Source organism: Nicotiana tabacum, chromosome 18 (assembly GCF_000715075.1).
Source record: "Nicotiana tabacum cultivar K326 chromosome 18, ASM71507v2, whole genome shotgun sequence".
In the NCBI taxonomy this organism is placed as follows: Eukaryota; Viridiplantae; Streptophyta; class Magnoliopsida; order Solanales; family Solanaceae; genus Nicotiana; species Nicotiana tabacum.
In genome coordinates this window covers 134,782,980-134,808,180 of record NC_134097.1, presented here as the reverse complement: position 1 = coordinate 134,808,180, position 25,201 = coordinate 134,782,980, and the positions used below count along the sequence as shown (strand labels likewise).

Genomic DNA, 25,201 nt, shown 5'->3' with positions numbered 1-25,201 from the left:
CGCGAACGCGTAAAACAATGGACTTGGGGTCCCCCAACTGCCTCTTCTCTTCTTCTCGAACACGTTACTCCTGTCGCGTTCGCGGTGCACTCCACCCCTGAACCTTTGCGAACGCGTCCCTTTCTTCGTAAATGCGAACAACAAAACTTCCTCAGCTCACCTTAAGCCTTCGTGAACGCGATGAAGAAAATTTCTACAACAAAATACCAGAAAATCTGCCAATTTCTAAAGCTAAGAAATGATCCGTTAACCACCCGAAACTCACTCGAGGCCCTTGGGACCTCAACCAAACATACCAACACATCCCATAACATCATTCAAACTTAATCGAACCTTCAAATCACTCAAAACAACATTAAAAGACCAAATTACCCTCAGATTCAAGCCTAAAAACTTTTGAACTTTTAAATTTCACAAACGACGCCGAAACCTATCAAATCAAGTCCGAATGACCCCAAATTTTGCACACAAGTCACAAATGACACCATGAACCTACTCCAACTTTAGGAATTCCATTCCGACCCGATATCAAAATTTCCACTTCCGGCCAAAAATCGTTAAAATTCCAACTTTTGCCAATTCATGCCTAATTCTACCACAGACCTCCAAATCACATTTCGGACGTGCTCCTAAGTCCAAAATCACCTAACAAAGCTAACAGAACCATCAAAATTCAAATACGAGGTCGTTTACACATAAGTCAACATCCAGTCAACTTTCCCAACTTAAGCCTTCACAAAAGAGACTATGTGTCTCAATTTACTCCAAAGCCACTCTGGACCCAAACCAACTAACCCGGTAAGTCAAAATACAATTGAAGAATGCAAAAGAAGTAGGAAATAGGAAAACAGGGCTATAACTCTCGAAATGATTGACCGGGTCATTATATCCTCCCCCTCTTAAATAAATGTTCGTCCTCGAACGGGTCTAGAAACATACCTGAAGTCTCAAATAGGTGTAGATATCTGCTCCGCATCTCCCGCTTGGTCTCCCAAGTAGCTTCCTCCATAGGTTGACCTCTCTACCGCACTTTTATTGAAGCTATATCCTTTGATCTCAACTTTCGGACCTGCCATTCCAAAATAACCACTAGCTCCACATCATAAGTTAAATTACCATCTAACTGAACCGTGCTGAAATCTAAGACATGAGACAGATTGCCGATATACTTTCGGAGCATAGAAACATGAAATACTGGATGCACACCCGACAAGCTAGGTGGCAAAGCAAGCTCATAAACCACCTCCCTAATTCTCCGAAGCACCTTAAAAGGCCCAATGAACCGAGGGCTTAGCTTGCCCTTCTTCCCGAATCTCATAACACCCTTCATGGGTGAAACCTTTAGTAGAACCTTCTCCCCAACCATATAAGACACATCACGAACCTTTCTGTTAGCATAACTCTTTTGCCTTGACTGCACTGTACGAAGACGCTCCTGAATCACTTTCACCTAGTCCAAACCATCATGTACTAAGTTTGTACCCAAAAGCCTAACCTTGCCCGACTCAAACCAACCTACTGGAGATCTACACTGTCTCCCATATAAAGCCTCATACGGAGCCATCTGAATACTCGATTGATAACTGTGGTTGTAAGCAAACTCCGCGAGCGGTTGAAATTGGTCCCATGAACCCCCAAAATCAATGACACAAGCGCGTAACATGTCCTCCAATATCTGAATAGTGCGCTCGGACTGCCCGTCTGTCTGAGGATGAAATGTCATTCTCAACTCCACCTGAGTGCCCAACTCTCGCTGCATGGTTCTCCAAAACTGTGATGTAAACTCTGTGCCTCTATCTGAAATGATGGAAACTAGCACTCCATGAAGGTGAACAATCTCTCTGATGTAAATCTCAGCCAACCGCTCCGAAGAATAGGTAGTACATACAGGAATAAAGTGCGCGGACTTGGTTAGCCGATCCACAATCACCCAAATAGCATCGAACTTTCTCAAAGTCCATGGGAGTCTAACTACGAAATCCATGGTGATTCGCTTCCACTTCCACTCTGGAATCTCTATCTGATGAAGCAGGTCACCCGATCTCTGATGCTCATATTTCACCTGCTGACAATTGAGACACCTAGCTACAAACCCAACTATATCTTTCTTTATTCTCCTCCACCAAAAATGTTGTCTCAAATCCTGATACATCTTCGCAGCACTCGGATGGATAGAATATCGCGAATATGGGCCTCCTCAAGAATCAACTCCCGAAGCCCATCTACATTGGGCACACATATTCGGCCTTACATCCTCAATACCCATCATCACCAATAGTCATATCTTTAGCATCATCATGCAGAACCTTATCCTTGAGGACAAGAAAATAAGGATCATCATACCGACGCTCTCCAATGTGATCGAATAAGGAAAACTGAGAAACCACACAAGTTAGGACCCGAATGGGCTCCGAAATATCCAATCTTACAAAATGATTAGCCAAGGCTTGAACATCAACAGGCAGGAATGCAAAATAGTCAAGGCATTCTACTCAAGGTAAAATGATTACTCATACTCACTGCCTTCCTACTCAAGGCATCAACCACCACATTGGTCTTTCCCAAATGGTACAAAATAGTAATATCATAGTCCTTTAGCAGCTCCAACCATCTCCATTGTCTCAAATTGAGATCCTTCTGTTTGAACAAGTGCAAGAGGCTACAATGATCAATAAATACCTCACAAGACACACCATAGAGATAGTGACTCCAAATCTTCAACGCATGAACAATGGCAGCCAACTCCAAATTTTGAACAGGGTAGTTCTTTTCATAGGGCTTCAACTGGCGAGAAGCATAAGCAATCAGTCTACCCTCCTGCATCGAAACACACCCAATGCCCACCCGAAAAGCATCACAATATATGGTATAAGAACCTGAAGCTGATGGCAGAACTAACATTGGAGCTGTGGTCAAGGCGTTCTTGAGCTTCTGAAAGCTCGCCTCACACTCATCCGACCACCTAAAAGGAGCACCTTTTTGGATCAATTTGGTCAAGGGTGATGCAGTAGATGAAAATTCCTAAACGAACCGACGGTAATAACCCGCCAAACCAAGAAAGCTACGAATCTCTATGGCTGAGGACAGTTTGGGCCAACTCTGGACCGCCTTTATCTTCTTCGGATCAATTCGAATACCCTCATTGGACACCATGTGCCCCAAGAACGCCACTAAACTGAGCCAAACTCACACTTGGAGAACTTAACATAAAGCTTCTCCTCCCTCAACCGCTGCAACACAAATCTCAAATACTCAGCGTGCTCCTCCTAGCCACGCGAGTACACCAGAATATCATCAATGAATACAATAACAAACGAGTCGAGATAAGGCTGAAATACACTGTTTATCAAATGCATGAACGTTGATGAGGCATTGGTTAGCCCAAAAGACATCACAAGGAACTCATAATGACCATATCAGGTCCTGAAAGCTGTCTTAAGAATGTCCGAGTCCCTAATCTTCAACTGGTGATACCCTGACCTGAGATCAATTTTGGAGAACACCCTCGCCCCTGAAGCTAGTCAAATAAATCATCAATACGAGGCAAAGGATAGTTGTTCTTGATTGTGACCTTGTTCAACTGCTTGTAATCAATGCACATTCTTATAATGCCATCTTTCTTCTTCACAAATAGAACAGGTGCACCCCAAGGTGACACACTAGGCCGAATAAACCCCTCATCAAGGAGTTCCTGAAGTTGCTCCTTTAATTCTTTTAACTCTGCTAGTGCCATACGATACAATGGAATGAAATGGACTGAGTTGCCCGACACCAAATCAATACCGAAGTCAATATACCTGTCTGGCGGCATGCCCGGCAGGTCTGCAGGAAACACATCTGGAAAATCTCTCACCACCAGAATCGAATCAATAATAGACATCTTTGCACTGACATCCCTCACAAAGGCCAAATAAGAAGGACAACCCTTCCCAATCATCCGCTGGGCCTTCAAGAATGAAATCACTCTATTGGGAACATAACCTGACGAACCTCGCCACTCAATATGTGGCACCCCCGACATAGCCAACGTTACCGTCTTAGTGTGACAGTCCAGAATAGCATGACATGGAGACAACCAATCCATGCCCTATATCACATCAAAGTCAACCATACTAAGCAGCAAAAGATCTACTCAGGTCTCCAAACCCTCAATAGTCACCACACAAGACTGATATATGTGGTCCATAATAATAGTATCGCCCACAAGAGTATATACATGAACAGATGAAACAAGAGACTCACGGGGCGTATCCAAATAATGAGCAAAATATGATGACACATATGAAAAAGTTGAACCAGGATCAAATAATACAGAGGCACCCCTGGGGCAAACTGAGACAATACCTGTGATCACAACATCTAAAGCAATAGCATCTGGTCTGGTTGGGAGTGCATAGAAATGAGCCTGACCACCACCTGATCGACCTCCCCCTCTAGGGAGACCCCTAGCTGACTGACCCCCATCCCTAGCTGCCTGGGCGGGTGGGGAAGTAACTGGTGCTGAAGCCGAAGGCTAACTCCTCTGTTGAGGCGGACCCCCATGATGATGAGGACACTGCCTCCACATATGCCCAAACTCCCCATACTCAAAACAACCCCCAAGTGCTGGTGACGGGGACTGAAGGGAACCCCTAACACCGAGATAACTGGTAGAATAACCTGGCATGGAGGAGCCCTGAACTGATGGAGCACGGGACGAACTCTGGGCTGGGAGGGCACTAAGTAATGAGTGTCCCTAATGAGAACTGTGAGGACCATGGCCAGATGATCCACCACGGTGAATCGGGCGAGCTGACTGAGCATGTCTGAATGGACGGCCTCTAACCGTGCCGGAACTAGCCCCCATGAGGAGCACCACCAAAACTCCCAGATCCCCGAGTCCTCTTGGCCTCTCTCTCCACTCGCTTCTGGCGGCAAATCGATGCTATGTCCCGAGCAATATCAACAACCTCCTCAAAAGAAGCACCAGACACCCTCTCTCTAGTCATAAGAATCCGCAGTTGATATGTGAGGCCATCAACGAACCTCCTGATCCTCTCCCTGTCTATGGGAACCAACCAAATAACATGACGGTCCAACTCAAAAAATCTCATCTCGTACTGCATCATAGTCATATCATCCTGACGCAGCTGCTCGAACTGCTTGTGCAGCTCCTCTCTGCGGGACTGCGGCACATGTTTCTCCAGGAAGAGAACGGAGAACTGCTGCTAGGTAAGGGGCATTGCACCAACAGGCCTATGCCTCTCATAAGCCTCCCATAAAGTGAAGGCAGCTCTAGAGAACTGAAATTTAGTGAACGAGACCCCACTGGTCTCCAGAATACCTGTTGCATGGAGAATCCTCTGACATGTATCCAAAAAACCCTGGCATCCTCGCCCTCTTTACCATTGAAAGTCGGAGGCTGAAGTCTACCAAACCTCTCCAATCTATGCTGCTCATCATCAGGCATGACTGGAACCATATAGTCCTGAGTAGGTGCAACCGGCTGGGTTGGTGGTACCATCGATGTCTGAAGTCCCTGAACAACCTGCTCGGGTGTACGGGCGGCAGGAGTCTGAATGCCTCCCCGGCCCTGGAAAGTAGCTGTTGTAGTAGTAACAAAGACCACCTGAGCAAGGCAGGTGCACACGGTCTGAATCTGAGCTAAGGTCTCCTAAAGACCTGGGATAACAATAGGCACAACCGGTGCCTGAGTTGGTCCCCTTGGTGCATCCACAACTGGGACGTGATCATGAACTGGGGTGGCTGGTGGATCTGTAGGTGCTTTCCTAGTTGCTGCGCGGGTTACACCTTTGCCCCTACCATTGCCTCGACCGCGACCTCGGCCTCTCGCAACCCCAATTGGTAGTACTGGTGGTCGTCCGTCCTAACTGGTAGCATGTGTCCTCACCATCTATAAGAGAATAGAATAATAGAAGTTTAGTTACAAGAATCAACAGATTCGCACGACAAGAATTCAAGAATGTGAAGTTTTCCTAAAGGTTCTGTAGCCTCTCGAAGATAAGTACAGACGTATCCGTATCGATCCGCAAGGCTCTACTAAACTTGCTCATGACTCGTGAGACCTATGTAACTTAGGGTGTGATACCAACTTGTCACGACCCAAAAACTAACCCTTTCGTGATGGCGCCTATCGTGGTGCTAGGCAAGCCGACACACTACCAAAACAAAACGATATTTTCTTTTTCAAGATAATTCCATGGCTATTTAATATAAAACCTTCATAAGGAGTTCACATCAAAACAAAGTATGGAAAAGAAAGTCCCACATCGGGGTATCACTAGTCATGAGCATCTACTACAACTTTTCTGACAATAACGAGACTAACATAGTTTAGAAAATAACTAAATACAACTAAAGGAAGATAAGAGGGAGAAAAGAAGGGTTGCGATCGCCAGGCAACTACCTTGCTATCTCCGAGAAAACCTACAACTGGAATAGTCAACAACCGCTACCGTGTCGAGATACACCTAGATCTGCACACAAGGAGCAGGGAGTAACATGAGTACGCCAACTCAGTAAATAACACTAGCAAATAAAGGCTGAGAAGTAGTGACAGGCAGTAATGCAAATAAAGTTCATATCGCAGAAACTCAGTAAAGTACGGCATACTTTTAAAACCATAGTTTGAATTAAATCAGCTTGTGTTAAATCCAGTTCCAGTAAAATCGTTTCAAAATATCTTTTAACAGTTTTCAAACAAAGGCTCAATGCAAATGTGAGCAAAAATAGTGAAATCACAAATATCCCCTCGGGAAAACATCACCCAGATACAACCCCTCGGTCAAACCTCACCATTACTCATGCCTCCCAGTCACTCAGCACTCGGCACTCCCACTCAGTAGGTACCTGCGCCTACTGAGGGTGTGTAGACTCCGGAGGGGCTCCTTCAGCCCAAGCGCTATAACAAGACAATCATGGCATAAATCAATCAGGTCCTCAACCTCACTCAGTCATGAATTAGTAAAACATGTTGCGGCGTGCAGCCTGATCCTATAAATATCCTCACAAATCAGGAACCTCGGCCTTACTCAGTCATAAACCTCTTCAGCCTCTCGGGCTCTCAGAATAACAAAGTTTTCAGCCCAAACAACATTTATATGATGCATCAAAAGTAGAGCAATAAAGACTGAGTTATGAAATAAATAAGTATAAACATGCCTGAGTATAGATTTTCGATCGAAAATAATGATAGGATAACAAGAAAATACCTCTAAGGGTCCAAACAACACTGGCATAAGGCCTAAACATGGCATCCGGCCTGATTTACGGAAGTTCTTTCTAAAACAAGTGAGAAGCATGTAGTTTCAACAAAATATTCAACTTTACAGTAGATACGGGACGGACCAAGTCACAATCCCCAACGGTGCACGCCCACACGCCTGTCACCTAGCATGTGCGCCACCTCAAAATAGTCACATGACACAAAATCCGTGGTTTCATACCCTCAGGACTAGATTTACAATCGTTACTTACCTCAAATAGATCAAATCTCTATTCCGCGATGCTCTTGCCCCTCGACTCGGTTTCCAAATGCTCCGAATCTATTCACAATCAGTACAATACCATCAATATATGTTAAAGAAATAATTTCCACAAGAAAAACTACCAAATTAGACAAAGAACCCGAAATCGGCTCAAACCTGACTCCCCCAAGCCCACGTCTCAAAATCCGACAAAAATTACAAAACTTGAAAGCTCATTCACTCACGAGTCTATCCATACCAATTTCATAAAAATCCGACCTCATTTGGTCCCTCAAATCCCCAAATTTCTTCCTCAAGAACTCTTCCATTTTTTCCCCAATGTTTCATCCCGATTCTCAATTTAGATGATAGAAATCAAGATACAATCACGGAATTTAACCAAAATTAAGTGAAGAACACTTACTCTAATCAACTCCCTGAAAATGCCTTCGAAAATCGCCCAAATCTGTGGTCTCTAGCTCAAAATATGAAAAATGGGCTCAAACCCTCAATTTTGAATATATAACACTGTGTGCCCAAATTTTACTCTTCGCGAACGCGGCCTCCTTCTCTCGTCCGCATAGAACAACTCCACTGCCTCCTCACTTTACTCTTCGCGAACGCGATGCCTTACCAACTCAACCTTCACGAACGCGACCACAACCTAATTAACGCATAGAACAATGGACCCGGGGTCCCCAACTGCCTCTTCTCTTCTTCGCGAATGTGTTACTCCTCTCGTGTTCACAATGCACTCCACCTCTGAACCTTCGCGAACGCGTCCCATTCTTCGCGAACGCAAAGAGAAAAACATCATCAGCTCACCTTAACCCTTCGCGAATGCGGTAGCCTTCTCGCGAACGCGATGAAGAAAATTTCTGCTACAAAATACCAGAAAATCTACCAACTTCTAAAGCCAAGAAATGATCTGTTAACCACCCGAAACTCAACTGAAGCCCTCGGGACCTCAACCAAACATACCAACACATCCCATAACATCATTCAAACTTAGTCGAATCTTCAAATCACTCAAAACAACATCAAAACACCAAATTACCCTCGGATTCAAGCCTAAGAACTTCTAAACTTTCAAATTTCACAAACGACACCGAAACCTATCAAATCACGTCCGAATGATCCCAAATTTTGCACATAAGTCACAAATGACACCACAAACCTACTCCAACTTCCGGAATTTCATTCCAACCCCGATATCAAAATTTTCACTGCCGGCCAAAATCGCTAAAATTCCAACTTTCGCCAATTCATGCCTAATTCTACCACGCGCTCCAAATCACAGAATCATTAAAATTCAAATCCGAGGTCGTTTACACATAAGTCAACATCCGGTCAACTTTCCCAATGTAAGCCTTCACAAAAGAGATTGTGTGTCTCAATTTACTCCAAAGCCACTTCGAACCCGAACCAACTAACCCGGTAAGTCAAAATACAGCTGACGAACGCAAAAGAAGCAGGAAATAGGGAAACGAGGCTATAACTCTCAAAACGACTGGTCGGGTCGTTACAGTCAGTATTTCTTGATTTTCAGCTGATGGTACTACAGACATACAAAAAATTATTGGATTTAAATCCAATAAATTAATTTGGTCTATATATTAAATATATTAGTTCAAAGACGAAATACATAATGGCCCCTTTAAGTTGTCTAATATAATTGGCATACTCAAGTACAATATGTATTGATTAAATAAATAAGTCTTAATCCATTAGGCTAGCCCATTGGGCTAAAGTGAGAATCCACTTCATTAAGCCCAAGATGTCATCTTCCTAGAGGCCCAATGCCACATGTCGAATGACGTGGCACACCAAGTCAAACGGATGAGCCAATAGGGTCATGCCACATGTCAAAATGACAAGGCATACCAAGACAAATTAAAAGACCAATGAAATCGCGCCACATGTGCAAGTGACATGTTCTGGCCAATCAAATGCGGCTTTGTCACACTTCAATTTAATTGGCCGGAAAGGGTTTATTCGTATCATAACTCTTCCCTCCCACAACTATAAATATGAGTCTTCATAACTCAAAAAGGGGACCAGAAGTTGTAATAAAAAAAAAGAGAGAGCTCGTGGATCAAACGCCGTAAATTTCTCTGCAAATTTCAAGCTTCAAGAAATCAAGTCCAAGTTCGAGAAATCAAGTTCAAGCTCAAGAACGAAGAACAAATCAAGTTCAAGCTCAAGAACGAAGAACAAATCAAGGTTGAAGGAGTACGAGTTCAATCAAAGTTCGTGCTAGTTGAATCCAAGATCACCGTCTGTGGCAACAAATATAGATGCAAGATCAAACTCAAGGGCCCTTGAATTTATTTATTATTAGAAAGAAAAATCAGAGGATTCATAGAGATTGTAACACTCAAATATTCGAAATAAAATACTACAATTATTACAATATTTTTCGGTCTTGATTTTATTTTCTCGACGCAATTTATTATCTACAGGTACTGATATAGTGTTTCTTTTCGTCGTCTTGAGCCGAAAGTCTTTCAGAAACAGCCTCTTTACCCTTTCGGGTAGGGGTAAGGTCTGCGTGCACACGACCTTCCTCAGACTCCACTTATGAGAATTTAATGGATTATTGTTGTTGTTGTTGTTGTTGTCGTCGTCGTCTATAATAGTAGTATAAACTTTGTGATAATGGCAAGTAAAAGAGAAAGGACAAAAGAAGGGCAAAAAAGATTAGCATTTCCGCGCCAAATTTTGAGAGTCAAAATTATATTGACCGTCGAAATAATCTTTTCGACTTCAGTTTTAAGGAAGTAAAAATTAAAATTCTTGTTAGTATTTTCAGCCTACTTTCTCAAACCTGTATTACTAAACTTAAAAAATATTTAAGTCAAATATCAAGCTATATACTGGTTCAAAGACCATCAAAGTCAACTTGGATAATTGAGAGTAGGAGTACTAAACACGTGTGCAGAGGAGGCCAAACAAAAGAATCTATATGCAAATATTCTTCCTTCCTTTCTTACCTCTTAAATTCAGATTAAAATAACCCCACATTTTCAATTCCTACAACGTTCTTGACGAGGTAATAGGTACAACTTAGAGCAATTTCAGATAAGTAAGGCATTTCAATAAAATATCAAAGAACCTCTGATACAAGCCACTGTCATCAGGATTTCTAAAGAGATGTCCAATTTCAAATGCAAAACAACGTCCTGAACACTTATAAAATCTTTACTTTTTTGGAACGTTAAATATAACCGAGTATGTAAGTGGACTGTAATCCTATATAAGGAATATAAATATAAAACATGTTGCTAACTTAGAACTATATAACAGAATTCTTATCAATTACTTATCAACCACAAACAACAACTGCGCTCAATTCCAAGCAGGTTGTATTCAGCCATATGAATCCTCATAGTCCATGTCGTTCTACTACTCAATCTATATTTCTATAATGTGTCAGACAATCTACTGTGGAGTTACCTTCACGACATTGCTCTGGACTCCATCTTGTGATTGTTCTCTCCTCAACACCATAACTATTCAAGCAAGATGGAGAAGCTGCATGCTTTTTCTGTTCGACAATATTAAGAACAAGCAACGTTTTCGCTACACTTCCACATAGTCGAAGAGTGCACTGGAAGTCAGACCAAATCCTCAAACGACCATTGGCATTACCATTTTGTGCTGATAAAACAAGCACAGCATATTCAGAATGAACCAAAGCTGGATGATGACGATAGGCAACAAAGTCCACTCCATACTGAGACCCCAATCTGACCACCCAATTTTTACTTCTTAGGTGAGAATAGGCTTTATATGAAACAGGAAAATTTTCCCTCTTGGATGTCATATACTTCCATAACTCATCAATGTTCTGTTCACAGTCATTGTGGTTTACAATCTTGATGCAGTTTAGAGAATGGTATAGATAAAAAGCTTCCTCCATACAGAGTTGAAACCATTGTTCATTATTTTCTGCTGTAATCCTTGGCCTACCAAAACATGCACGATTGAGGAGGTCGGTTTGTACAGTATCAGCTTTAAGAAGTACACTCATACCGGAGAGCATCCCTCGAGAATTTGATTGGATCAGTGAAGATTGAAGCTGGGAAACTATCTCTGAAATGGGATCCGCAAGAGCTTTGGCTGCAGCACCCTTTCCTTTCCACCTTGGTGCCATTACAACTGCCAGATTCGTATTTATAACTGTCAAAGTAAAATCTGTAACCAAAAAACGGAGTAGTACAGTGGACCATAGGCATGTAAAGTCTCTCTTGACAATGTTCCAAGATTTAAGTTAGTATATCTTACAGATATTCTTTTCTGTAGTATCTTAAAGATTATTTGCGGATCACTTTCCAACTGGCAATTAATTCATGGCATCTCTTATGAACAACACAGCTGCACTGAGATCCATGAGATTGTTTTGAATTTCGCACTGTCAAAGCACATCCAGGTACTATGGCATTTAGCCAGGCAACTATACTTGCTTCAACTATAGGGTGCATTTGCTATGGGGAAAACTGTAATCACTAGAGTATATTTGAGAACCCCTAGTGTTAGATAATCCTTAAGTACGGAATATTGAAATACTACGGACCCAAGCATAGCATTTATGATAATAAAGATTCATACAACCGATCCCAACTAGCTCGGGATTGAAGAATATCTATCTCATATTTGTATAGAAAGATGAATTCGTCCATAAGTGATGGAAGTCAATTTCCTCCCTTTTTCGTGAAAAATGTTATCCATAACTTAAGGTAACCAAACACATGGAATTTATCTCATCAAGGGAAATATCTCCGAGCCATGCCAAAAACACCCTAGATCTAGACTGCGGACTTCTTCAGAAAAAATAGAAAAAAAAAAAAGGGGGCACCAAAATGATTTATGAAAAGCAATAGTAAATTAACCAATCAATAACGCATAAAAAGTGCATGATAAGACCTGAAGAGCTAGATTCACAGCATGTCAAACTTTTTTTTTGTTGCTCTAAGTATCCGAAACTACTGGTCTAACTAATCCAGATTCATAGGGAAAAGCCCACTAAGAAGGGGGGAGCAAATTACTCGCTCCCTAAAGGTTTTCCATATCCTACACTTAAAACCCAAGACTTCTAGCCAAGGAAGCGGGAGAAAAGTCCATTAAGAAGGATGGGGTCCACCCCAAATTTTTTTCATATTCTAGACTTAAAATTAGAGATTTCTGGTCAAGGAAAGAGGATCTCTGCCATCCTACCACACCCTTTGGAATATGTCAAAGAGCAAATAACTGATAGGATTAACAACTAAAATAAGAATCACAACAATATATGATACAACAATCAGTGAACCATATTCTCAGTAAAAGGGTGCAATTTAAACTATTTATATGTAACGAACGACTTATTTACTGTAGATATATATTGTTCGGGCACGTGAAGAGGAGAGACATAGAAGCTCCGGTCAGAAGGTGTGAGAGGTTGTCCATGGCGGTTTGAGGAAGGGAAGGTTAGGCCTAAGAAGTATTGGGGAGAGATAATTAGGCAGGACATGTCAGCTTACCGAGGATATTGATAGAAGCCATGGAAGATCAATTGAAGCTAGAACGGAGAGAGAGAGATTCAGAGAGAAAATAAGAGAAGAAAAGAGCTAAGTTTCTTCATTTCTGAATGAATCAATTCTGTACAGGTAGCTACAGTATTTAACAACTAACCGCCTCTAACAAACTCATTAACTAACTAACTCTAGTTAACGTTATAATTAAACTTAACTACCGTTAACTATCAGCTTGTTACACAACTGCTAGTCAACACTCCCCCTCAAGCTGATGATTCAAACAAGTTCTTCAGTCCAATTTTGTTCAGCAGGTACTCATGTTGAGCTTTCCCCAATCCCTTTGTGAGCAAATCAGCTAGTTGATCTTCTGTATTTACATGTTCAGTTCTTAGCAGTCCCGGACTAATTCTTTCTCTTACAAAGTGGCAATCTATGTCAATGTGCTTTGTTCTTTCATGAAATATTGGATTCGCAGCTATTTGGATTGCTGCTTTGCTATCACATATCAGTGTTATTGGCAGTTCAATCTTGACACCTAGCTCACTGAATAAACCTGTTAACCAAGTAACTTCTGCTGCACATGATGTCATACTTCTAAACTCTGCTTCTGCCAAACTTCTGGAGACAATACTTTGCTTCTTAGACTTCCAGGATATTAGTGCATTCCCAAACTTGGCTAAATACCCTGTAACTGACCTCCTTGTCTGTATGCATGCCCTCAATCTGAGTCACAATAAGCAGTCAGTTTACTTGAAGATTCTGATGGCATAAGCAGTCCCAGACCTGGTGCCTCCTTTATATACCTTACTACCCTCAGTGCTGCTTCCATATGAGAGACTTTAGGGCAATGCATGAACTGACTGAGCACTTGCACCACAAATGCAATATCTGGCCTGGTCATAGTGAGATACAACAACCTCCCTACCAGTCTTTGATAGGCACCAGGGTTCTTGAGAGCTTCATCTGAGTAAGTACTATTGGTATTGAAGCACTTATCAAATTCAGTGGTTGTCAACTTCTGGTTCAGCTCTAATGGTGTTCCAGCTGGCTTTGCACCACTTAGTCCTGACTCAGAAATTAACTCTAGTGCATATTTTGTTTGACACATGAGAATTCCTTGTTTAGACCTCGCAAACTCAATACCTAGGAAGAATTTTAGCTCTCCTAGATCCTTCATCTTGAACTTTTTCTTGAGATCTGATCTGGTTTCACACAACAATTGTTGATTGTTCTCAGTGATCAAAAGATCATCTACATATACCAGTATGACCACTATGTCTCTCCCAGCCTTCTTTGTGAACAAGGAATAGTCATAATGACTCTGCTAAAACTCCATACAAACTAGGGCTTCTGTCAATTTCATATTCCATTGTCTTGGAGCCTGTTTAAGTCCATAGAGGGACTTATGAAGTTTGCAGACCCTCTTGTGATTCTCCCCCTGTCTAGCAAACCCCTCAGGTATATGCATAAAAACCTCCTCAACAAGATCACCATTAAGAAAGGCATTATGAACATTCGTCTGAAAAATCAAGTTGAGATGCAGCTAAGGCAACTATGGATCTGACAGTAACTATCTTAGCTACAGGTAGACCTGTTAAATGGGCCGACCCGACCCAGACCCGAACCCGTTGACTCTTGGCCCATGGGTCCTCAACCAGGCCGGTCCGGTTCACTTTCTAATAGGGACCGGTCCGGATTTGACTCATTAATCAAAATATGTTGACCCGACCCGGACCCGTAACCCATAATCCCTTAACTCGAGCCCTTATGGGCCGAATCCAATTTAACTAAAAAAAGTTAAAAACTAATAAACAATAAAAATTTCAAACTTTATACATATATATACGAACTTGAAATTACTACATGTCCTTGAAACCCGTTAGAATAAAATGAAAGAAAATCATACTTTGTTAATATGAAGACTTGAGAAACATATGTAATTTGATTATTTCTATAATTAATAGTCTAAACCATATGGAATTCAACTATTTCGACAAGAGACCTCATAGTGTTTGGTACTATATTCTTTCTTCAATGTTTAGATTCATTTTTTTAATCAATTTTTTACCACTTGTCTGAGTATATATGTGAGCTGGTCCGGGCCGGTTGACCTGTGGGTCAGCTACCGGTTCCGGCCCGGTCCGGTTCAGTGGGTCAAAATATTATAGCCCGGCCCAGGCCCATTAAATTAATGCGTTGGTCCGGTTAGGGTTTCATGGGTCATAGGCCGGTTAACGGGTCAATTTTAATTGGTTATGTGGGCCGATTCGTCAATTTGACAGGTCTAGCTACAGGAGAGAAGGTTTCACCATAATCTAAACCTTCCTTTTGATTGTATCCCTTAGCAACCAGCCTGGCTTTGAATCTTTCTACCTCCCCAGATGCTTTGTACTTGACTTTATACACCCACCTACAACCAATGGGTGTCTTTCCTGGTGGAAGGTCCACAACACTCCAAGTTTTATTGTCCTCTAATGCAACAATCTCCAACTGCATAGCTTTCACCCACCTAGGATCAGTAGCAGCCTCTCTAAAAGTGGTAGGTTCTATAATAGTTGAGTAGGATGTGAGGGCCTATCGAAAGGTTGGAGAGATATGTGAATAATCAACATAGGAGGAAATAGGATAAGTGCATTTTGAGCCTTTGGAGAGAGTGACATAGTCCTGCAACCACACAGGTGGTTTGCTTGGTCTAGAAGATCTCCTGCATCCTTCAAGATTCTCAGCAAGGTCAGATTGACCAGCAGATGATTCAGCACAACCATTGTCTTGAAGACTTGGCATAGTAGAAGGAATAGGTTCAGGAGCAATTCTATCTAGAGAAGAAGAGGGAACTTCTGCAGAGAAGTCAGATGGCACTTGATCTGCAGCAGGCTCAGTTGACCTTTCTACTGTAGGTATTGAAGAAGAAATAGGGGAAGAAGCATTCAACCCTGGAGATAATAGATCCAGAACAGGGAATACCATAGTTCCTGAATCCCTAGCATGCTTGAAGGGAAAGATAGACTCATAAAACACCACATTTCTATTAACCACAAAGTGCTTGGCATGTAGATCATACAGTATATAACCCTTCTGAGTAGAAGAGTAGCCTAAGAGCACAACTGGTACTGCTTTAGGTGAAAACTTATCTAGGACTTTAGGGGATGTAGAATAACACAGATAACCAAATACTTTGAGATGAGACAAAGAGGGTGGATGCAGATACAACTTTTCAAAAGGATATTTGTACCCAATTACCTTAGAAGGTAACCTATTTAGCAGATACACTGCTGTAGCAACACATTCTCCTCAGAATCTTAGAGGCACAACTACTTGAAATCTGAGAGATCTAGCCATGTCCAAAATGGTTCTATGTTTTCTTTCTACTACCCCATTCTGTTGGGGTGTGTAGACACAAGTACTCTGATGTACAATACCAAGATCAGACAACAAATGCTTGAATGCAGTACTAAAGAATTCACTTCCATTATCTGTTAACACATTACTTGCTTGAGTAAGAAAGTCTCTTAGAACTACAATTGCTTCTGATTTGCAATTCAAAAGAAATATCCAAGTAAACCTGCTGGAATCATCAACTATGGTGACAAAGTACCTTTTACCATCATGCGTAGGTACTCTATATGGTCCCCAAATATCACAGTGAACTAGCTCAAAAACAAACTTAGAAGTAGTATTACTTAGCTGGAAGGGCATCTTAGTTTGTTTAGCAACAAGGACATACAGTACAGGGTTGACTAAGAACTCCTGTTGTCAGCTCATTCAATGCTTCTATCTTCTTTATTACATCTATCTCTTATGCCATAAACTGCAAGTACTAGATACATGTGTTCTAGAGGAAGTACTGGAAACAGGTGGAGATATATATGCATCACTTGCTGAAGAAGCAGGAACTTCATTTGTTGTGTTGGCACATTTATTTGTTGACTGAGATGAGTTTGTTATAGAGGTACTCCCACGCAGTATGTATAAACTAGGTTCTTCTCTATCAATTCCCTTCACCTGACCACTGAAGAGGTCCTGAAAGATACAGAAATTAGGGAAGAAGCCAACCATACATTTTAGTTCCTTAGTAAGCTTTGAAACTGAAAGTAGGTTGAACTTAAAATCAGGGATATACAAGATATTAGAGATTTCATGATTGCTCAATAGCGAAGCATTTCCTGTGTGTGATACTGATGCCACACTACCAGTAGGTAATTGTACTTTGTTTTCTTCTGTGTTTGGGAGTGCTTTATAGTCATGTAGTATTTCAAGGCTGGAAGTCATATGGTTTGATGCCCAGTGTCAACAATCCACTTGTCATTAACACAGTGAGACATAAATGCATTCACTTTGTTTAGAATACCTGCAACAGTTGACTTGCTTGATGATTCTGATCCTTCTGTGCTTCCTTTGGATAACAAGTGAACTATTTGTTGATACTGTTCAGGAGTAAAAACAGGAGTAGAGAGTGGCATTTGCTGAAAGAATGCAGACTGATTTGCTGGTTGTGGTTGTAAAACACCTGCATTAGACTGATTTCCAACTCTGCCTTGTTGAACCACATTAGAAGCTACACTATTTCCCATACTACATCTGTCTGCATAGTTTACCTCTGTACTATACATCTGATTTGCATACTGCCCACTATTGGCACCTTTCTTCTTGGACTTGAAGTCAGGAGGGTATCCAATCAACTTATAACAGTTTTCCTTGCTATGCCCCTTTTAATGGCAATATTCACATTGAACTTGATCCCTCTTTTGTTTGTAGCTTCCAGTATTATTTGTGCCTTTGTTACTGTACATAGCTAAATTCTCCAAGGCCTTAGAAACTTGAGCTACTTGTGGCATATTAACAAGATTTCTCTGACTTTCCTGATCGACCAACATAGAGTATGCTCTGTTTATACTAGGTAGATGAGACATCATCATAATCTGGCTCCTTGACTGAGAGTAGGACTCATTTAGTCCAGTAAGGAGCTGAAGTAGTCTTTGATACTCAAAATGTTGAGCATACATCTTTGACTCAGGACAAGCACATCCAGGACATGACATAAGAGCATCAAATTCATCCCAAAGTTCTCTTAGTTTTGAAAAGTAATCAGTCACAGTCATAACTCCCTGAGTTAAGGTGTGAACTTCTCTGTGTAGGTACAGAATTCTGGAGCCATTAACTTTATCAAATCTCTCCTTTAAATCTTCCCAAACTTTATGAGCACTAGATGCATATAAGACACTACTCAACAAACCCGGCCTCACAACATTCATTATCCATGACAAAACAATAGCATTCACTTTCTCCCATAGATCATGAAGTTCAGGTTCAAACCTAGACTTAGGAAACCTACCATCAACAAATCCTAACTTGCTTTTACCTAACAAGCCAATTCTTATTGCGCGACTCCACAAGGCGTAGTTATCAGATCCAGTAAGCCGAAGAGAGATCAGAGAACTACCTGGTGTGTCAGTGGGCTGTAGGTACAGAGGATGATTGTGATCGACGGCAGGAAATGAGGAGCTGGTCACAAAATTGCCATTTTCTGAAGTCGTAGCTGTGGCAGTACGAGTAGGAACAATAGAACCATTCACTTGATCATCTTCAATCGCCATTGTTACCAGAAAATTAGCTTCGAAGAACACAACTTGCAAACCGTAGCTTCGATCCTGAATTACTCTGAGACAATTCTGCAATTTGAGGTGCAAAATTGAAGTAACCTAAATGAAGGAATTAGTTTTTTTTAACTGCCTTTTATAATTACTCCTTAGAAAATAGATGCTTGAGACTTTATGATTAACATTTTGCTGAATCTAGAGTTAAACCAACTTATTAATTGGAGTGGGTGGTAGACAAAAACAAATATCTGGGCATGGATTTGGATTGAAAGCGAATTTGGACATGTCGTCTATATATTTGATAATGGACTTGAAATATTCTATTGCTCTCCTCATTGATTGGACCGCTAGTAGTATGTTTAGGCCGTACCACACTTGGGTAGGGAAACCTATAGGACGTTCGTATTTTAGCTTCTTTTGAGGTGAGAGATCGCCCCTTAGTTAAATTTATCCGGGGAATGCCCCGAGGGATTTGTATATATTTTATTTCAGGGGTATGCCCCGAAGTGAATGTAATTGGAGACTGTGGCGAACATCGTAGAAGAGATAACGTAGGATAATTTAGAACTTTAATTTTTCTTCTTTTAATTTTCTTTCATTTAGGTGGGGACAATCTCGAGCCTCTTTTGATTGTTTATTTGCTTTTTGTGTGTTATCACCTCAATTCGAATATCTTAAAAGCCAACTAGATCGAATACGCAACCGTGACCTTTACGGGAGTTGGGTGCCTAATACCTTCTCCCCGAGTCAAATGAACCCCCTTACCCAAATATCTGGTGCAGACTTGGTTTTAGAGTCTGAAATGTTTTAAAAGGAAAATTATTTAAAAAAAAAACGGTGACCTGGCACACCAAAACCAAAGCCAGGTGGCGACTCTGAGTTATTTCCTTTTAAACACAATTTTGTCACTTTTTAATTAAAAACCCTTTTGAGCTTTACAAATCCTTTTTATTATTTAAAGAGGGTTTAGTGATGTTTAGTTAAAAAAGGGGTGTGACATCAATTAGACTGGGGCCTGCATATTGGCTCGAGAAGTTTTGAGGTGAGTTGATATAACCCTTTACCAAAGTGGTTTAACTCACAAAAGTATGCATACAAGGTGTTTGATGAATTGGCTAAAAGAGTGAATATTTACTTAATTGAAGTGAGTGAGTTCCTATTAGCTTAGAATTATTTTAGTTAAAGTTAGATGATTTACTTTGATATATGTGCATAAATTTTCGGATTTTTATGTTATTCTTATATGCCATTCTTATGTTGAAAATTCATAAAAAAGTAAGAATATTTAGAAATAATTTTAAATGTTTATTTCATTCTTATGCCATACCTTACATTTAAGAATTCTAGAATAAGTATGTTTGAAAGATTTAGACTTGAAAAGTCACAAGAAGAAGTTTTAGAAAGAAAAGATTTTTGGGAGTATCCTTTATTCTAAGAAACGGTCATCGTCCAGGCGGAGGGTCCTGACCAAGGCGTTGACTTCCTGAAACTACTTGTGCTAAAGTAGGGAGCGCACGAGCCAAGGGTCTCGTTGCTGATAATTCACTTAGCTAGGCTAAGGTATGATATATGAGCGCTGAGAACTATGAAGCGAGTTGCACCTCGTGGATTGGGCCTATTCGATCAGGTTGGGATCGAACCCGTGCTGATCACACGGTGACTAAGACAGAAATAGGTCAAAATAGTTGGAACTCCTAAAGTATAAAGAGAAGTATTTTTTTGAAAAAGAAAAGAATTTCTTTTAGAATATTCATAAACTGCCAGTATGCAATTATTTTAGAATTATTCTTATAAGCTTTATGTTTTACATGCATTTAGAACCTTTGCTCATAATGTATATGTTAGTAAAGTTTTGCCTCCAGTTGTTAAGACTCACTGAGTACATTGGATGGTACTGACGTTCTCTTTTGGGAACCTACGTGTCACGACCCAAACTAATGGGCCGCGATGGGTGCCTGAGTCCTACCTGTCAAACACCCTTAAGCATACGTCTAGGATATGAACCAATATAACATCTGCTGAGTTACGAGATGTACATGGAGGAAATCTGCCCAAAAAGGGCATACATACAAAATACATAGGACGAGCCGACAAGGCTACTATAGACAACTATACATCTCAAAACTGGAAGCCGACAAGGCCACATACTATCCAACTACACATAATGTACCTCTAATAGAAACATAACTGTACAAAGACGGGACTGAGCCACATACATACATACATACATACATACATACATACATACATACATACATATATATATATATATATATATATATATATATATATATATATATATATATATATATATATATATATATACACAACGTATCGTACCAAAATCAAAAGCAGCTCTGAATCAAGTGGAGCACGCCAACTCTCGCTGATTAGGGATCCTAAGAAGGGGATCGTCAGCTTGCCTACCTGCACCTGCGGGCATGAAACACAGGCATCGTGAAATAGGGTGTCAGTACAAAAAATGTACTAAAAATAAGTACGTAAAAGACATAGATAAAACATGGAATACAAAAATACTTTTAAATCTAAATAACTCTGTAAATTCTGAAATGTTTATAATATCATGCACATACGTATAAATATCGTGCCATGCATAGGTATGGGTGTACATAATATCATCAAGCCACTGAGGGCATCCCATCATATCGTCTCGGCCACTGTGGGCAACATCATCAACATATACCAGCTGATCAGGTGGTGGTGCGTATATAATGCCATAACCTCTTCTCATATCCCATATACATATACATACATATATACGCGTATATAACGCCATTTGAATCATATTTCAGCCACAGTGGGCAACATCATCATCATATACCAGTTGATCAAGTGGTGGTGCGTATATAACGCTGTAACCTTTTTCCCGTATCCCATATAAATATAATATACATATATACGCATATATAACGCCATTTGGTCATGGGTCAATGCACATGTATAAATGGGTGAAATACATGAAAAATACGTAATAATCTTAATATTCCTTTCGGATAGCCTGTTTCAACTGCGTATTATTCTGAGACCCATGAACAGGAAATAATAACATTTTTCATGGGGAATCAAGAATATAGACACCCCTAATAATTCTATGAATAGAGTGATTTATGAAAATTGTGTATTTGCTCGTTTCTTCAATATAATTTGGACCATGCTAAAAGAAAGAAGGGATGACCTTAACATACCTGTTTCTTGAATTGTTTGAACGAATCTGCTTCCGCAAAATATGGATGAAATTTTGCTTGAATCTCTTAAAATTTTGAAACAAAATTTGGTGGCTTCTTCTGAAATTTTAATCGAAATTTTTGAATTGTTGAAGGAAATGATTCTGCCTTTCACGTTTTGTTGGTTTTTTTGGAAATTTTGGAAGGAATTTTTTTTCCCTCCCAAGTTAGGAGGATCTATAGTGTTTCCACACTTTCCCTCCATGGTGACTCGAATCCAGGACCTAACGATCGTATGTGGTGGTGCTTTTACCAACTGAGCAAGCCTCACATGTCTCGGAAGGAATTTGGATTCTGTCCTTTCACGTTTTTCTTAAAGGCAAAAGGTCTTTGAAACCTAACCAAGAGTCAAACCAAGTGACTTCCTATTCATTTGTCCAAAATGAATCCAATACTTCAAGTCTTTCCTTTAAAAATGACTTATCTTTATGAATCACTAAATGACTTTACGCGTTACAAGCATATATGACTATGAGTCATATGCTTGAGTGGTGGCACACTGCCACGTGGGGAGTAGGGGTGAAGATTATTAATCTTTATCCACTTATTAGTTAACTGGATAATACCCTGTTACCCGGTAATTAATCAATTATCCGCATAATTTAAAATTATCACAATTTTACATAAAATTCTATTTTTAAATACTTCATATGTACTTTATATATCATACTACCATGGTCATATGGTACCTTGCATGTTACTAGTTCATAATTATCGGGTATTCTCGCTCGACCCGTATTTTATTCCAAATTATCCACTTTCCACGAAACTCGTTTTCTTTAATTCGTGTACCTTTTATTCTTCCTGACACTTATTTATCGCTTGTTATAAATAACGTAAATATATTAACCTCAAGATAATCTCATCCCCGAGTCTACGTCGATTAACTAAAAACAAAATTTTAACATACGAAAATGCGAGATGTAGCACTACGTTGGTCTGCGGTACAATGTAGGAACCAGATTTGCAGGCGAGCAGGCTACGAGTTAGGACTTCCTTCCCTTCCAGTTCTATTGGTGAGCTCCACTTTTGTTCGTGGAGTATACCTTAGAGTCATTTTTATTTAGCTATTTCTTTGTTTACTTAGAGAACTGACCAGAAACTCTCATGTCCTGAGCAGTGCGTCAGTTTATTAGTAGGGGCTTCATAGACATAGTTGTTGGGTTAAGATTCAGATGTTTTTTTATATAATAACTTAGCAGTAATTCAGTAGTACTACGAATAAAGTTTTGGAATTGATTTATTTAAATATTTAAATTAATCAATAGTATTTGGTTAGAGTATTGCCTTGTTGCATATAAAGTTTGGAGTTATAATAGATTTGATAAGCAGAGATGGTTCGCTCGGTCATATTTAGTGATCAAGTGCCGGTCTCGGCTTGTTCAGAAAATGGGTCATGACAAACTTGGTATCAGAGCCTCAGGTTTATGGAGTCCTAGGGGTCTCTGAAGCCATGTTCGTAGAGTCTTGTTTATGGGTATGGAGCGCACCATACTTATAAACAGGAGGCTACAAGCATTTAGGAAGAGTCTCTTTTTTTTTCATACTTTAGATCGTGCAGTAGAGTCTACCTCTAAGAAATTATCTAATTTATTCGTTTCTCCAAAACTCACAGAAATGGCTCGTACTCGCAACTCTGACACCGACACTCAGGATGCTGCTCATGAAACTATTGCTAATATTGTGGCTCAAGGCAGAACTAAGAAGGCTTCGACCCAGAAAAGGAGGAGTAAATCCACAAAGGGGGTCCAAGTACCCCGGGTTGAACAAGAAGAAGGGGTGGAGCATGATGATCCAGTACCTCAGGATCCAGTACTGCCCTAACAGCAGCTCCGGCTCAGACAACTATATCTCCAAAGGTGGGTCAGATGTTTAATGCAATCAACAATGCTATGGAGATGTTTAAAGCCTTCATGGCCAACCAGAACGAGAGAAGAGATGAGTTTCCACCTCAATCAAATAGACATAACAATTCTGAGTCCTCAAGAGTGAATAAATGTTTGAAGTTGAGTCCTCCAGTGTTCCATGGTTCATAGTTGATGAAGATCCAATGTTGTGGATGGAGGGTGTCAAGAAAGCCCTCCGAGCAATGAAGGCATTGGATGATAAAGCTATGGAGCTTGCTGCTTACCAGCTTAGAGATGTGGCTGGCACTTGGTTTGAGATGTGGGAAAAGGAAAGAGATGAAGATGATGGTCCGCCTACTTGGGAAGAATTTGAAGAGGCCTTTATGGCTAACTTTATCCCAGAAGAGGATAGAGAGCTAAGGCTACAGAGTTCGAACAACTCAAGCAAGGGAACAAAAGTGTTCAAGAGTACTACATAGAATTCATAAGGTTAGATAAGCATGCTCCTCGCATGGTTAAGACAGAAAAAGCAAAGATTCGCAGGTTTGTTGGCGGTTTGGCTTACCACATTAAGGATACGACATCATCTGCAACGGTAGGAATGACAGATTTCTCCTTTGTCATGGGATTCGCCAAGACTTAGAAAAAGACAGACAATAAAGAAGAGAAGAAAAAGAGCATAACAAGAAAGCCCAGACAACGGGCAGGTTTAATGGTACATCCAGCGGAGGTAGAAGGGATTCCTCTAATAAGGATTCATTAGCACCAGCTCAGTCCAGTCATTAGACAAGTGGTGGGTTTTCCTTCAGACGTACTCAGAGTTATGGAAACCAGTCTCACCATAATCAGAGTTTTAGGACATCATCCTCACATAGCCAGAGTCATGCTGAGCAACATTCATACCAACAAGGTCTTTGTGGAACATATAAGCAGGAACATTCAGGTCAGTGTAAGCTCGGGTTTCATGGTTTCTATCATTATGGAGACATTGGTCATATAAAGGCCAACTGCCCAAAGTTGCGACGTAATTTCAGTGGTAGATCAACTCGTCCTTCTAGTTCCTCAGCTACTGCAGTTGCACCACCTCAGGCTCGTGGTTCTCATAATCAGACCGGGCATGGGGTAGGCAGAGGTGCAGATCGAGTTACTCAGGGAGGGGGCAACCCCATTTATTTGCTACACTTGACCGTCAGAGTGCGGATGCATCTGTAAAAGTTATTACAGGTATACTTTAGTCTGCTCACATAATGCTTATGTCATAATGGATCCAGGTTCAACGTTTTCATATGTGACTCCATACTTTGCAATTAACCTCAGACTAGAATCTGAACAACTTAGTGAGCCATTCCTAGTATCTATTCCAGTTGGCGAGTTAGTGAAAGTCACAAGAGTCTATAGAGGTTGTATAGTTTCAGTCCAAGGTTGCAATACCAAAGCCGATCTCATAGAGTTAGAAATGGTGGATTTCGATGTGATCATGAGTATGGATTGGTTATCTTCCTGCTATGCCATGTTAGATTGTCATGCCAA

General features: G+C 40.6%; 2 protein-coding genes across 3 annotated transcripts; both read right to left on the bottom strand.

Moving 5' to 3' along the window:
* Window positions 1-10,589: 10,589 nt before the first annotated feature.
* Window positions 10,590-14,803, bottom strand: LOC107777711 (tRNA-splicing endonuclease subunit Sen2-1-like). Its single transcript, XM_016597836.2, has one exon. It carries the CDS (start codon window positions 11,620-11,622, stop codon window positions 10,876-10,878), a length of 747 nt encoding a protein of 248 aa, XP_016453322.1. The 5' UTR covers window positions 11,623-14,803; the 3' UTR covers window positions 10,590-10,875.
* Window positions 14,804-16,660: 1,857 nt separating this feature from the next.
* On the bottom strand, window positions 16,661-18,576 carry LOC107781381 (uncharacterized). Of its 2 annotated transcripts, none has more exons than XM_016602075.2 (2): window positions 17,103-18,576; window positions 16,661-17,002 (listed from the first exon to the last, which is right to left on the bottom strand). In XM_016602075.2, the coding sequence occupies exon 1, from the start codon at window positions 18,574-18,576 to the stop codon at window positions 17,692-17,694; it is 885 nt and encodes a 294-aa protein (XP_016457561.2). In that variant the 3' UTR covers window positions 16,661-17,002; window positions 17,103-17,691. The 2 variants fall into 2 exon arrangements, with proteins under 2 accessions (XP_016457561.2, XP_016457566.2); XM_016602080.2 differs by having other exon boundaries at window positions 17,331-18,576.
* Window positions 18,577-25,201: the final 6,625 nt, after the last annotated feature.

Excerpts from the sequence above, each read along its gene's own strand:
- LOC107777711 (XM_016597836.2), bottom strand. The coding sequence starts at position 11,622 with ATGGCACCAAGGTGGAAAGGAAAGGGTGCTGCAGCCAAAGCTCTTGCG.
- LOC107781381 (XM_016602075.2), bottom strand. The coding sequence starts at position 18,576 with ATGGCGATTGAAGATGATCAAGTGAATGGTTCTATTGTTCCTACTCGT.